At 39.5% G+C, this 15,766-nt stretch overlaps 1 protein-coding gene across 12 annotated transcripts in view; it reads left to right on the top strand.

Annotated features, from left to right (window-relative positions):
• The window catches only part of PPP2R2B (protein phosphatase 2 regulatory subunit Bbeta), a 503,044-nt gene that overhangs the window by 148,400 nt on the left and 338,878 nt on the right, over positions 1-15,766 (top strand). Inside the window, exon 1 of one of the 12 annotated variants that reach the window (XM_058439993.1) lies at positions 15,363-15,561. The exons of 8 other annotated variants lie outside the window; for them this stretch is intronic. Coding sequence is in view for 2 of the 4 variants with exons in the window: in XM_058439989.1 (XP_058295972.1) it covers positions 15,384-15,433 (50 nt within the window). In the remaining 2 variants the exon portion in view is untranslated. Of the gene's footprint in view, positions 1-15,362; positions 15,562-15,766 lie in introns of those variants that run through there. 3 more of the 12 variants (XM_058439989.1, XM_058439995.1, XM_058439986.1) reach the window with 3 other exon arrangements.

The following is a 15,766-nucleotide window of genomic DNA, read 5'->3' as shown; positions in this document are numbered from 1 at the left end:
TGTCCATTAGACAGCATTGAAAAAAATAATCCCTGCCTCACTGGTTTGTCTCCCACAACAGAACAAGGACCTCAGGAGGGCATAGAGTATGTCTTTTATTTCTATGATCCCCAGTTACCTGGCAAGGAGCAAATTCTCAGTACAGGTGTGTTAGAGTATTCACATAGAAAAACCAAGCCCACAGCCGTAGGGGCTGAAAGAAATGAGATGACAGGCTTCTCTTTTTGGCTCAGAGAGAGCTTTAGTACTTTGTGCGTGTCCTCCTACTATCTCTCTGTACAGAGAGGTTCTGTTTATTTGAGCCTAGTGATGTGAAAAGCAATCAAAAGGACTGTAAAAATCTCAATAGACATATCTTTTTTTTTTTTGAGAAACGATCCTTCATAACTGTCTAGGGTTTTTTTTTCTTTTCCTGCTTACAAGGAGTCTTAACACTGATAACAAAAAGAGGGTAACATAGGTATTAGCAACCACTGCATTCGTTTATTTCATTTACTTCTTATGCCCACTCAGAGGGGGAATGGGATGATCATTTAGGCATCTTCTTAGGCAGCATGAATGACCAGGACAAAGTGTAATGACGGATGGGCACAATGCCTAGAATGATTGTATCAAATGACTCCACTGCTTACAACAGGAAATCTTTGCTTTCTTGAAACAAAGGATAGGGCTAAACTCTCAAAAGAATAAGATACTGAGACACATCAGGAAGTTACCCCACCCCAAAATGTCAACATATGTGGCTCTGCTGGTGCCTAAACTGATGGCAGCAGAGCTTACTTTCCTGATACATTATTCCTTGTTGGAATGCCATTGTATTTGACTGTAGTAACAGCAACAGCTGGAGCTCCCATGTACTGAATACCTCCAGTCTTCCAGGTACAGATATGCTCCATCATTTAATTTTCCAAGCAATCCTATGAAGTAAGTATATTCCCCATTATATAGATAAGGAAAATGAGGCTTAGAAGTGGCATAACTTGCCTAAGTTGCTGGGAAGGATGAGAACTGGGAATCAAACCCAGCTCTATCTGAGTCCAAGCATATGCAGACCTCAGAAGTTAGGTCTCAAATTGGCACAGCTTTAAGACTTGCTCCCTCCTCTAGCCATGTTTTCTACCACCCTTTTCCAAACTTTACGCTGAAGACGTATCAAACTTCTTTTAGTTTCTCCAACATACTATGAGAACTTCTTTTTTTCTCTTTTCTTGCCCACTTTACTTTCAATCTTCCTTTACCTGGCTCACACTTTCAGGCCTCAGCTAAAATGCCACTTCAGGGAACGTATTTCCTGACAGCCTACCACCATCCCCACATATTGCTGGGCGGCCTTGCTAAGTGCTTCCAGAGCTACTTGGCATTCCCCCATATTGGCATGGATTACATGGCATAATTACTCTTAGATCATTGTCTGTGTCCTTCATTAGACAGTGTCATAGTCCATTCAGACAGCTATAATAAAATACAAGCTGAGTAGCTTATAAACAACATAAATTTATTTCCCCTAGTTCTGGAAGCTGGAAAGTCCAAGGTTAAGGTGCTGGTAAACTTGGAGTCTGGTAAGGGCCTGTGTTCTGGCTCATAGACAGTGCCTTCTAGCTGTACCTCACATGATGGAAGGAATGAGGATCTATCTGGAGCCTATTACATAATGGCACTAATTCCATTCGTGAGGGCTCTGCCCTCATGATCTAGTCACCTCTCAAAGGCCCCAGCTCCTAATACCATCACCTTGGGGCTTAAGATTTCAACATATGAATTTTGAGAGGCACAGATAGATTTTAAGTACTTTGAGGACTGGATCTAAGTCTGTCTGATTTACTGTTGAATCTTCAATGCCTAGAAACTAATATAAGTTCAATACATAATAGTAGGGAAAATAAATAAATGCATAAACTAATCAATGGTAACTGATGGAGTATGAATGCTTTGCAATAGAAGAGTGGTAATTTCCCAGGTTTTTTTCCAAACCAAAGGCAAATTCTATCTCCTCCATCATTCTACATTCAGATTACCCCTAACTGTTTACAGACATTACCAGCTGGTGATCGGGAAGAACGTGCTCTATGTTGTTAGAATAATAGTCCTTGTTCACCTCAGCAACACCTTTCAATCAAAAAAAAAAAGTTTGGTCTCTGATTTCTCTTTCAGCTTTGAGGAAATTGGATACAACTTTCAAATATTTAGTTTTAAATTTTAGGCTACAGCTAAACCTAGAAAAGTTACAGGTATATTTTTTGAGGCCAAAGCCTCCCCAGGCACCCAACACGTGCTTTTTTTTTTTTTTTTTTTTTTTTTTGCTTATGAAAAACTACCTCTTCTAACTCCAGGACACCTCAGAACTTCCTTTTGTCACAATAGGCCACATGTTCTTAAATGGGTCTCAGTTTGCTTCTCTCTGGAAGCTTGGTGATCTCCCTGAAGTAGAAATTTCAGAATAAAATGAGATGGCCCTTAATGGAATCCCAAGTGTGGTTGATAATAGGTTTTATTTTTTTCTTTTGTTTTTTTCTCAACAATCAGGTGCCATAGCCAAAATACTTATCTGAGAGAGAATGGGAATAAAACTCCCTAATAATCATTTTTAAAATCTTTTGATTTTTTAAAGAAATAATTAAGGTGCAGCTTTGACCTTCTCTGTAATCAGAGGATTGGGTTCCCTGGATACAGACTTTGTGCTGTTCTACTTAACCAAAGAGCAACTTGGGCGTTTATCCAGGATACTCCTCAAGGATCTAATATGTTAATTGAAAAAAAATCTTGGGAAATAACTTTATAACCAAAAAATTCATCCAGTTGGAAACACGTGGGATTATTTTCCAGTCCCTGTTACTTGAAATCTCAGCTGCTGAAGCAAAGGATATTAAAAATATATATAAGAATTTCTCAAAGAGCAAACAATTAATTACAATTCCAAGGTAGAATACAACCAGCTTTAATTAAAACAGCATACAATATAATTCCCACATGGATATTTTAGCATGCTTAGTGCTGGTACAGGTAAAGAAACAGTTTCCTAGGCTGTCCTTCCAGATTCTCAAGGCTTCTTTGATACCTCCACAGCTGTAATATCTCTGCTGGATATAGCTTTCTCCTCCTGCCCCCTTGCTCAAGGAAGTCTTCTTGATCTACTTCAGTATTTGATATCTCTCTGCATATACTAGGTAGTTAGTTTTCCTTTTCTCACTGCTCTGCGACCTTGTTTATCATGATCACAAATGGGATGTATATAAAGAAGAAGAAAGCTAGGAGAAGATTCAGCCACCTGGGCCACTAGAGTCTTCAGTCTCTTCATGGAATCTATTGTCCAAAGATCTGTTTGGTAGTCTGTTCTCATGCTGCTAATAAAGACATACCCAACACTTTATAAAGGAAATACAATTTATAAAGGAAAGAAGTTTAATGGACTCACAGTTCCACATGGCTAGGGAGGCCTCACAGTGTGACAGAAGGCAAAGGAGAAGCAAAGGCACGTCTTACATGGCAGCAGACAAGAAAAAGTGCCAAGCAAAAGGTGGAAAAGCTCCTTTTAAAACCATGAGACCTCCTGAGAACTCACTCACTATCACAAGAACAGCAGTATGGGGGTAACCACACCCATGATTTAATTACCTCCCACTGGGCCCCTCCTATGACATGTGGGGATTATGGGAACTGCCATTCAAGATGAGATTTGGGTGGGGACACAGCCAAACCATATCAATTTAGTATCTTTGGTAATTCAAATCATCCTTTCAAACCAGGATAGAAAGCTGAGGGACAGGCTGATAACTTAATAAACCCTAGAATACAATAGGCCTTGAATTCAGGAATCCCAGTTCCCTGGAGATGACTTTGACCTAATTTAAGGAAAACAAACAAATAAAAGGGAGTGATGTGTTGTAAATAGTTACTGAATGAATGGGTGGGCCAATCTACATGAGTATTCTTTTCTTTTTATTATTATACTTTAGGTTTTAGGGTACATGTGCACAATGTGCAGGTTTGTTACATATGTATCCATGTGCCATGTTGGTTTGCTGCACCCATTAACTCGTCATTTAGCATTAGGTATATCTCCTAATGCTGTCCCTCCCCCCTCCCCCCACCCCACAACAGTCCCTGGAGTGTGATGTTCCTCTTCCTGTGTCCATGAGTTCCCATTGTTCAATTCCCACCTATGAGAGAGAACATGCGACATGCGGTGTTTGTTTTTTTGTCCTTGTGATAGTTTACTGAGAATGATGGTTTCCAGTTTCATCCATGTCCCTATGAAGGACATGAACTTATCATTTTTTATGGCTGCATAGTATTCCATGGTGTATATGTGCCACATTTTCTTAATCCAGTCTATCGTTGTTGGACATTTGGGTTGGTTCCAAATCTTTGCTATTGTGAATAGTGCCGCAATAAACATACGTGTACATGTGTCTTTATAGCAGCATGATTTATAGTCCTTTGGGTATATACCCAGTAATGGGATGGCTGGGTCAAACGGTATTTCTAGTTCTAGATCCCTGAGGAATCGCCACACTGACTCCCACAATGGTTGAACTAGTTTACAGTCCCACTAACAGTGTAAAAGTGTTCTTATTTCTCCACATCCTCTCCAGCACCTGTTGTTTCCTGACTTTTTAATGATGGCCATTCTAACTGGTGTGAGATGGTATCTCATTGTGGTTTTGATTTGCATTTCTCTGATGGCCAGTGATGATGAGCATTTTTTCATGTGTTTTTTGGCTGCATAAATGTCTTCTTTTGAGAAGTGTCTGTTCATGTCCTTCGCCCACTTTTTGATGGGGTTGTTTGTTTTTTTCTTGCAAATTTGTTTGAGTTCATTGTAGATTCTGGATATTAGCCCTTTGTCAGATGAGTAGGTTGCGAAAATTTTCTCCCATTTTGTAGGTTTCCTGTTCACTCTGATGGTAGTTTCTTTTGCTGTGCAGAAGCTCTTTAGTTTAATTAGATCCCATTTCTCAATTTTGGCTTTTGTTGCTATTGCTTTTGGAGTTTTAGACATGAAGTCCTTGCCCATGCCTATGTCCTGAATGGTATTGCCTAGGTTTTCTTCTAGGGTTTTTATGGTTTTAGGTCTAACATGTAAGTCTTTAATGCATCTTGAATTAATTTTTGTGTAAGTTGTAAGGAAGGGATCTAGTTTCAGCTTTCTACATATGGCTAGCCAGTTTTCCCAGCACCATTTATTAAATAGGGAATCCTTTCCCCATTTCTTGTTTTTGTCAGGTTTGTCAAAGATCAGATGGTTGTAGATATGTGGCATTATTTCTGAGGGCTCTGTTCCATCACGCTACCTGACTTCAAACTATACTACAAGGGTGGGCCAATCTAAACAATTCAGTTCAAACATATTAGGAAGGTTCAAAGAATTTGAAATTGTCCTGGTGCTTCAGGAAGAATGACAGGAAATATTTCAGATTATTGCTGATGATTGGACATGGATATGCTGCTGGAGGTTGGGGGAAAAAGTCTGGATTCATCCATTCACTCACACATGTGCATGCATCCACACATATGCCATGAGTGCACTCACACACAATTCTCTTCTAAATTAGTCTTCTACATTATATAGGAAAGTAACTTCTTTATTAATTGTTAAGAGAATTAAGAGGTGTTTTCCATTTATAGTCAACTCACTGTAAACTATGTTATGGAAAGAATAAGCTAAGGTGGGACTAATTAGAACCCATAGATATTTCTCAAACCTCACTTTGAACAATTTCAGTCCTTTCTACCACCCACCCAAGTTACCCCCAGGTTTTTCCCATACCTGCTAATAAGAAGCTAAAAGTGGCTTGAATTTTATTCCCAGTGCCTCTTGTTTACCCTCGACTAGAGTTGCTAGGAATAATGAAATGCCTCAAAAGCCAAGAAAGAAGGAAGATGACTTCTGAGTAAATCTCGATAGGGAAACAGTCAACCCTTGAATCTTTGAATTGGTGCTATAGGGTACCCTTGACTGGAGTTAAGTTGATCAAAACAGCACTGCCCATTTAGAAAGAAGAGATTATTGAGAGAGGGTGCTATTTCTGGACAGTTCCAAGAAGGCCTATTGTGAGCTAACAGTCAAGAAATTTCGTCTCAAAGCTGCAGGGAGGTCAGCAACCTTCTTACCCCCGTTTCCCATTGTGTAGCAGAAGAATAACAAGAAGGTTGGATCTGCACTCAGAAGCACTAAGATGGGAAACATCTTAAACTTAAAACATTTTCATCACATTGCCACTTGCCAATGTATTATTGTGGAAGACTCTGGCTTGTGTTACAGAGATATCACTTTCTCCTCCTTTCAACTGTAGTTGAGCATAGAAGAGCTCAACTATAGAAGTACAGAGTATAGAACTATAGAGTATAGAAGAGCACTAAAAAAAAATTATTTTTGGCACAATAGCGAACAAAATATTCAGGCAACTAGCCGGAACACCGGTGAGAATTTACATTCACTGGACATGTGAGGGGGACTTTATTGTAATATGGTGAGCAATTAAGCTTTTGCAAGTTAAAAGTAATACCATGTGGTATTTGCTAAGCATTCTCCTGGGTGTTTAGCTATATCCAAGAGACTAGTCTCTGCATTCCAAAAAGAGAAAGGTGGGATGAGAATACATAAAAAAGAAATTTTAGACATTAAATTCTGATATCAACAAAGAGAAATCAGCTTAGGCTTCAACAAGAATGAGAACATCAGGGTTCAAGAGAAACCACAATGTCAATGAATCCCAGGTACAAGCCTTTTCTTCTGCATTTTTAATTCATATTCCCTTATCCTCTGAGTTGACACTTCATGTCCACCTAACCCCACTGCCCTTTTTGTGAATGGTGGAGAGAAAAGATTACCACCTTAACCTGGGGAGCCTGTTCAAAACAGGCTAGTCAACTTTCCCTGAATCATAGAACTGTGATCATTGCCTCTCTCTTCCCCTCCAGACCACTGGGCCATTGCCACAATCTCTCCAGGGCCTCTCTTCTTTCCCCTAAGAAAGAATTATAAATTGAAAAGTCATCCCACAAATAAAGACCCAGAGGAGTTAGTGTTATTTAGAGCTACAAAAAATGCTATTTTTCTCCAGTACTCCCCATGACCAGCCACATGGACTTTTTATCTAATCCTGAGCAAGCCAAGCTTATTTCTCCCTTGGCACATCTGTCCTTGTTGTTCCTTCTGCCTGTGCTGCTGTTCCTCCAGAGAGACCCTTGCTTGACTGGATCCTCACTGACCAGCTCTCAGTATAAGCATCCCCTCCTCTGAAAATCCTTCTGGACTATTCAATCTAAAGCGGCCCTGCATTCCACTCTTTCTATCACATAACCCTGATTTACTTTCTTCATAATAGTGCCACTATCAGAAAATGTTCATCTATTGGTTTATGCATTTCTAGTCTGTCTTCTGCCTACAAAACATAAATTTCGTGAGACCAGGGACCAATTTCTAGTCTGTATCCCCAGAATCAAGGATAATAACTGGCGGATCACAGGCATTTAGATCATTGTTTAATTTGTAAAACTGTGGGAGTTTTTACTATGTATTAGGCACTCTTTACTTATATTCTCTTAATTCTAACCCCAAACCTGTAATATACATACTACCTTATTTTACAGATAAAAGAGCAGAGGCTTGGAGATATCAAATTACTCTTGTAAATGGCAAGCCAAGATATAAACCCTAGTAGTCTATCTCCAGAGCCCACACACAAAACTGCTGCTTATTTTATTTATACAATATAATATAGAAATCTTTTTTTTGAAGTTTGAGCTTATATTGAATTCTTTTTCTAAATAATAAAATTAAGCCCATTTTTTTTCCTGTAGGACTTCTCATAACTTTTACCATGCTAACGTACCCCATGATTCACCAAGATAAGTATATTATATCCATCATTTCTCAATCAATTTTTTTCTTTTCTTCTTTTTGCCATTGACTCTTCTTTTTCATGGATTCTCTGGACATTTCTTTTAACTACGCTTCTCCTGACATTTCTTTGGAAAGTGTTCTCATATTCAGTGCATGTTTTCTAAAACTATATCAGAACCATAGATCTGCTGCTGACTTGTTCATTCAACAAATGTTTTTTGAATGTCTATTATGTGCCCGGCACATTTCTAGAAACTGTGAAATGATATGTCACTGAACAAAAGTCCCCACCCATTTTGAGTTACGTTCTAGAGAAGGAGGAGACAGATGACAAACATTAAGGATAGGAAATAAGTAAATCATATAGTAGAAAGTAATATGCTATGAAAAGAACAGAAATGTGGGAATGAGTAAGAGGGATGTGGAGGAAGAGAGAGGTAGGGGGGCAGTGGGGACACACAGATGGGAAGGATAGGGTTTGCAATTATAAATACAGGGTGGGCATCATTGACAAGGTGATATCTGAGCAAAGACTTGAAGAAAGTGAGAGAATTAGTCACTTGGATATTTGAAGAAAGAGGATTTCAGGAAAAGAAAATAGCCAATGCAAAGGCTCCAAAAAGCCAGTATCATGTTTTCCAGAAGCATTAAGGATGCCAGCAAGGCTGGAAAGGAGTAAGAGGCAGTGTAGTGAAAGATAAGTGAATTGAAGAAGGTGGCAAGACAGACTATGTAGAGTATTGTAAATCACTGAAAAGCCTTTGGCTTTTTCCCTAAGTGAAATGGGAAGCCACCAAAACGTTTTGAGTAGAAAACTGACACGATCAGCCTCATTTTTCAAAAGGACCTTTCTGGCTACGATGTTGAGTATAGTATACCAAGGTTTAAGGATCACTCTGGGTGCCATGTTGAGTATGGAATATGAGAGATAAAAGTTAGAAGTAGTAAAACCAGTTGCAATAGTCCTGTGAAAGATGGTATTTCTCAGACTAGGATGGTAGCAGTGACAGTGGTAAGAAGGCACAGGGTTCTGATTTATTTTTAAAGTAAAACCAGCAGAACTTCCTGATGGCATGAGAGAGAATGAAGAGAATTAAGAATAACTCGGTTTTTTTTTTTTGGTCTGAGCATCTGAGCAGATAAATTAGTATCAATCAAGATGGAGAAATCCTATAGGTGGAAGAGGCCCCAGGTGGGAACAGTTCAGTTTTGGGTATGGTGACTTAGAGGTGTCCTTTAGATTTCCAAGTGGAGATGGCATGTAGAGAGTTGGAGTCTGGGGGAGAGATCTGATCTAAAAATATATATATAAACCTGAAAAGGGCCAATAAATGGATAGGATTTAAAATCATGAAAATCAATAAAATCACCAAAGGAATAAGTGCAAAGTTTCAGAAGAAAAACTGTCACAGGAGCTGAGCTTGAGGCACAAGTAAAAAAAGACATGTTCCTCAGGAAACCAACCCCAAGCCTTGACTGATAGGTGGAAGCACAGCAGACAGTGTGATGAAATATACATTTCAGCTTTGGGGACTTGAAGGTGGGCGGGCATGGTGGATCACACCTGTAATCCCAGCACTTTGGGAGGCTGAGATGGGTGGATCACAAGGTCAGGAGTTGGAGACCAGCCTGGCCAACATGGTGAAACCCCGTCTCTACTAAAAATACAAAAATTAGCCAGGCATGGTGGCAGGTGCCTGTAATCCTGGCTACTCAGAAGGCTGAGGCAGGAAAATTGCTTGAACCCGGGAGGCGGAGGTTGCAGTCAGCCGAGATGGCACCACTGCACTCCAACCTGGGCGACAGAGTGAGACTCCATCTAAAAAAAAAAAAAGAAGAAGAAGAAGGTATGGCTACAAGGTCTCATCTTCTGAACCACATAAAGGCTGCCTGGAGTTCTGTCTGAGGAAGATTCTGAGACCATGTCTAGGGTTAGTGGGGAAGAAAGTCGCAGTCATTTAGTGATGTGTGCTAGAATTGTGACAGCTGTAACAGCATGCAGGCAGCATCAGATATCCGCCACTCCTTGCCTGCAGGAAAGGCCACAAGCCTAAGGATAGATGGCAAGTGGTGTTTAGAGAGTTCACTGAATGCTTTTGAATTGCCGCAAGTTAATCTGTGTGGTTTATATCAATAGTACTATATAATCTGTTGCTGAAGTTATCTTATACATGCAAGAAAGATTTTATTGCTCTAGAGCAACTAGCATGTGTTGGACTTAAGTGTGTGAAAGGGGAACAATGAAGGAAGAAGAGAGAGACAAGTCAAAACCCAAGGCAAAGAGTGGACTTTTAGCTATGACTCTAGGAGGAGGTTGGATAAATCCTCTTCCCAAAATGCAATGATAGAGCTGTGCAAAGTTGAAAACTTCAGCTATTTGTGCTCTGGAAATGAACCAAATGCCTATGACAACCTGAGAAGTGTTTATTTTTTGAAAACCATGGGACATCACTCAGGAACACTGGGAATCAGAGATGTTCTGACCTAGGGTTCCTCTCATCCACCTCAACCCAGCCTATAGGTTCATCCAAGGTACAGCAAGCCATGATGACCAGTAGCTTCTCTGTAGATGTTGAAGGAGACTCAACCAGTTTGAAGAGCTGGGCAGTGCAGACACCAAGCAAAGTTGTCAATAGAAATGATCATCTTGGATGGGAGTGAGTTGGGAGGGCCATCAGCTCCATCAGCCTGAAGTTGCAGTTGTGGTCAGAGACAGCATATTGCTGGCTGAGGCTGTTCATATGGGCAGTGGAGACTGAAGAGACAGAAGCCCTTTATGCTTCTGGTTTATCCAAAGTCTCAATGCATGTGCATAGGAGACTCAAAAAGGTCCGGCAGATACCAGACCCAGGGGAGCTTGAAAAGAGCCTGAACTTTGTATATGCTCCTCTATCTGAAAATAGGTGAAAAAGGGCAAAGGATGGAAAATCTTAGTGGTTTAAGGTGTTGGAACATAAATGATGTTCAATCATGAGGTGACCACTAAGGCTATACAGGCACAGGGGCAACCTCTAGCAAGCCAAGTTTAAAAATAAAATCAGAGCCTGTGGTCCCAGCTACTCAGGAGGCTGAGGCAGGAGAATGGCATAAACCTGAGAGGCGGAGCTTGCAGTGAGCTGAGATCGCACCACTGCACTCCAGCCTGGGTGACACAGCGAGACTCCACCTCAAAAAAAAAAAAAAAAAAAAAAAAAAAAGTAAATAAATAAATAAATAATAAAATCAGGAATGTATATATATTTTAGACTAGCATAGGCATTAGAGGCCTAGGGGAAATAGATTTCGCAGATTTAGTCCAGGCAAGTTACAAACAAAATACCAGCAACAACCACCATCAACGGAAAAAATATCAGAATTCAGAGTAGTTGCAATGTGTTATCTTAAATGTCCCATTTTTAAGAAAAGAAAGTGTGGCCCATACTCAATAAAAGAAAAACAGTTAATAGAAACTCTGTGAGTGTTACCAAGTATTCGTGGACAAAAATTTCAAGGCAGCTATTATAAATATTTCCAAAGAACTAAAGCAAACCATGTTTAAAGAATTAAAGAAAAGTGGGGTAACGAGATCAACAAATAGAATCTTAATAAGGATGTTGAATTTATTTTAAAAATACCAGGTGAAAATTCTGTAGCTGAACAGTACAATAAAGGTAATTTAAAATTTTTCACTGTAGAGTTCAACAACAGGTTTGAGAGAGAAGAAATCAGTGAACTATAAATCAATAGAAATTACTCAATCTAGAGAATGGTGAGAAAACAGACTGCAGTAAAATTAACAGACCCTCAAAAACCTGTGGGACAAGCTCAAGGACAGAAACAACCATGTCAGGAGAATGTCGGAAGGAGAGAAGAGAAAGGGACAGAAAACCTATTTGAAAAAATAATGGCCAAAACTTCCAAAATTTGATTTTTTAGAAAATTAATCTATACACCCAAGAAGCTCAAAGAAACCCAAGCAGGATAAACACAAATAGATCCACACTTGAACACAACATTGTCAAACTGTTGTATGCCAAATCCAAAGAGAAAATCTTGAAAGCAGCAAGAAGAATAGCACACACCATAGAAAGGCGAGCATCCGTGCAATTAAACTGGCTTCTAATCTAAAACCATGGATGCCAGAAGGAAGAAGAATGGCACATCCATAGTGCAAAAAGAAAATAATGTCAAACAAGAATTCTGTATCTAACAAAACTATCCTTCAAAAATGAGGGCAAAATAAGGACATTTTCAGATAAACAGAGACTGAGCAAATGTATTGCTAGCAGCCCTTTTGTACAAGATGTACCGAAGGAAGGAAGACCTTCAGGAAATGGTACTCTAAGGTAACACAAATCCACAGGAAAAAATGAAGAGCACTGTAAATGATAAACATGTGAGTTCGTATAAAAGATTCCATAAATATATTTTTTCTCATTTTTCCCAATTTCTTTAAAAGACATAGGATTGTGTCAAACAATAATTTTAACATTGTATTGTTGGGTTTGTAACATGTATAGATTTAATATATAAGACAGTAATAGCACAAAGGAGGGAAGAGGGAATGGCACTATATTGGAGCAAAGTTCTTGTATTTTCTGGAGTTAAATTACCGTTAACCAAATGAAGATCATGATACATTAAAATGCATATTGTGAACCAACCCAAATGCCCATCAGTGATAGACTGGATAAAGAAAATGTGCACATATACACCATGGAATACTATGCAGCCATTAAAAAGGATGAGTTCATGTCCTTTGCAGGGACATGGATGAAGCTAGAAACCACCATTCTCAGCAAACTAATACAAGAACAGAAAACCAAACACCGCATGTTCTTACTTATAAGTGGGAGCTGAACAATGTGAACACACAGACACAGGGAGAAGAACATCACATACCAGGGCCTGTCAGGGCATGGGGGGCTGGGGGAGGGATAGCATTAGGAGCAATGTCTAATGTAGATGACAGATTGATAGGTGCAGCAAACCACCATGGCATGTGTATACCTATGTAACAAACCTGCACATTCTGCACATGTATCCCAGAACTTAAAGTATAATTAAACATTTTTTAAAAATAACAAAATGCATATTGTAATCCTAGAGCAACTATTAAGAAAATAACACGAAAATATAGTAAATTAAGAGGAGAATTTAAATGGCACATTAAAAATACTTATTCAACACAAAGAAATCAAGGAGGAACAGATAGTCAAAAAAGACAAAAGACAGAAACTCTAAGGCAGGTCTTTGGTAGAATTGTTATTCTTTTTGTTCCTTGTGATTTTTAGTAAAGAGGGAAATAAAAATCTATAACAAGCGGGATGGACTACATAATTCTGGACACAAAGCAAAATGAAAAGGTATGGTCCCTTATTCAAAAAGTATTTCAAATTTCAGGATGGTGAAAGCAGATCATAAAGCTAAACAAGGGCGCCCTTCTGACCACAGGGTCCTGTGTGACTGCACAAGTTGTTCATCCATGAAGCTGGCCCTAATAAAAAGCAAGAGGTTACTGTATCCCATTTTCTCACTCTCTGGATAAATCCCCTTTGGTGCCTCCCTGTTGTCCTGTCCTTTCTTATCCTGGTACTCAAAATCTCCAGTACTTGGGAGGGGCCTATCCTTCACAACCAGAAGTCCAAGAGACAGATCCTAGCTGTTACTTCAGCTTCAGGCAGCTACCATTATACTTTGGTGCAGTTGGTTTTTCATTGAAACCTGTAATTCCCTTATTTGTGCTGACTTTGTGCTTTTCAGTTCAGTTGTCCTTGTTAGCAAAGACAGCACGGGGGTGTCAGAGAAGAACATCATTATCTAAGTAGCTGATAATTTCTTTAACTTTTATTTTAAGTTCATGGGTACAAGTGCAAGTTTGTTACATAGATAAACTTGTGTCATGGGGATTTGTTGTACAGATTATTTCATCACCCAGGCATTAAGCCTAGTACCCATTAGTTATTTTTCCTGATCCTCTCCCTCCTTCCACCCTCCATCCTCCAAAATCCCCAGTGTGTGTTGTTCCTCTCTATGTGTCCACGTGTTTTCATCATTTAGCTCCCACTTATGAGAACATGCTGTATTTGGTTTTCTGTTCCTGTGTTAGTTTGGTAAGGATAATGGCCTCCAGCTCCATCTATGTCCCTGCAAAGGAAGGAACTACCATTTCTTCTTTTCTGTGGCTGCATAGTATTCCACGGTGTATATGTACCACATTTTCTTTATCCAGTCTATCATTGATGGGCCTTTGGGTGGATTTCATGTGTTTGCTATTGTGAATAGTGTTGAAATAAACATGTATGCATGTGTCTTTTATAATAGAATAATGTATTTTCTTTTGGGTATATACCCAGTAATGGGATTGCTGGGTCAAATGGTATTTCTGTTTTTAGGTCTTTGAGGAATTGCCACACTGTCTTCAATAATGGCTGAATTAATTTGCACTCCTACCATTCACTAATTCATTTGAAAATGTTTAGTATTTGTGAAACCCAAGAAGGGCTTCCCACAAACCCACTAGGGATTGTGCTGGGCTAAGCTGATCTGTTTATTAGGAATGCCAATGGTGCAATGGTCTAACTGCGCAAATGATCTTGCCATGTTTTCATAATTGGGCTTTGGGACTGCCGTAGGGAGAATCATCAACTCGAACACAGTTGACTAGTGTCAAACACACTTGAGAGCGCTCTGGAAGATCACTGCCATACATCACGCAATCCAGTTCATTTTGCCTGCTTCAAGTTTGTGGTGAGCTAATAAGTGGTCCCCTCCGATCCTTCAGACCTCTGTCATACTTGTTTTTCTGGAAAAGGAAAAGTAAATAAGAGGATGTGCATGAAACAATCAAAGTTGTCACCTAGGTATATTGAGAATCTTTTAGTGTCAAGTCAGAGAAAATCTGGCTCAAAACCAGCTAAACAAAAAAAAGAAATTTAGACTCTCATGTAGCAGAAAAATCTGGAGCTGTCAAAGCTTTGGAGCAAGGCTTGATTACATGGCTCACCTATGTCATCAAATGAAATATTTTTTTCTATTTTTCTTCTTGGCTTCCTATGACATCTCGCTTACTCCTAAAGCTGAATTCCATTATACTTCCAAAATTATTTGCAGTACCTTCTGGATCTTTGTTGTTCTACATGAATCTCCAACAGGGAGAGAGAACCTCTTCCCTTGTAGTTCTCTGAGCCAGGAAGCATTTTTTCCCAGAAGCCCCAGCAAACACCTCCTTGTTTCTCATTGGCCTGAACTGAGTCTTCTGATTTTAACTAATCACTGCAGCAAAGCCAATGGGATGTGCTGATGGGCTTAAACCACCCAGAGTTCTACTCTAGAACTGAGAGTAGGGTGTACTTCCTCCAAGCACGTGGGCTATATGATAAAGGTACTGTTACCAGGATAGTGGGAGAATGCTATGTGCTGAGAGGGTTAAACCAGCAAAAGCCCATTTTCCCACCATTAGGAAACATTGACTATTGTGAAGTCAGTGGCCACCAGACCCTGAGCTCCCCGCCCCATGTGCTGTGCAGTCTAGGATGTTGAAGAGAGCTGGGAGGAGATGCCAAGAACACTAGGCTGCTTCCTACCATCTAGCTTACAGTCCAACATGTGAGTAACACCAATACAAATGAAAAGCCATCAAATGGGTCCAATGGTGAATATCATCCTGGCATATCATCTGAACTAGGAGGGAGAGTCCTGGAGAGGTGTTTATTTTCTGATATAAAAAAGATAAGGTGAGCTTTCATTTTGATACACAGTACTAACAATAATCCTTGATAACACGCACACTTGGAAGAAAACAAAAGCAGAAACTGCAAAGGTTTAATCTTAACTACCAAGTGGATGCAGAAGCTAATTGATATTAAGATATTCATTCATTCTACCAATATTTATCAATGTCTGCTATGTACTTAACCCTCAACTAGGCACCATATTGGA

Source organism: Hylobates moloch, unplaced genomic scaffold (assembly GCF_009828535.3).
Source record: "Hylobates moloch isolate HMO894 unplaced genomic scaffold, HMol_V3 SCAFFOLD_6, whole genome shotgun sequence".
In the NCBI taxonomy this organism is placed as follows: Eukaryota; Metazoa; Chordata; class Mammalia; order Primates; family Hylobatidae; genus Hylobates; species Hylobates moloch.
This window is presented reverse-complemented; position numbering and strand designations above follow the sequence as displayed.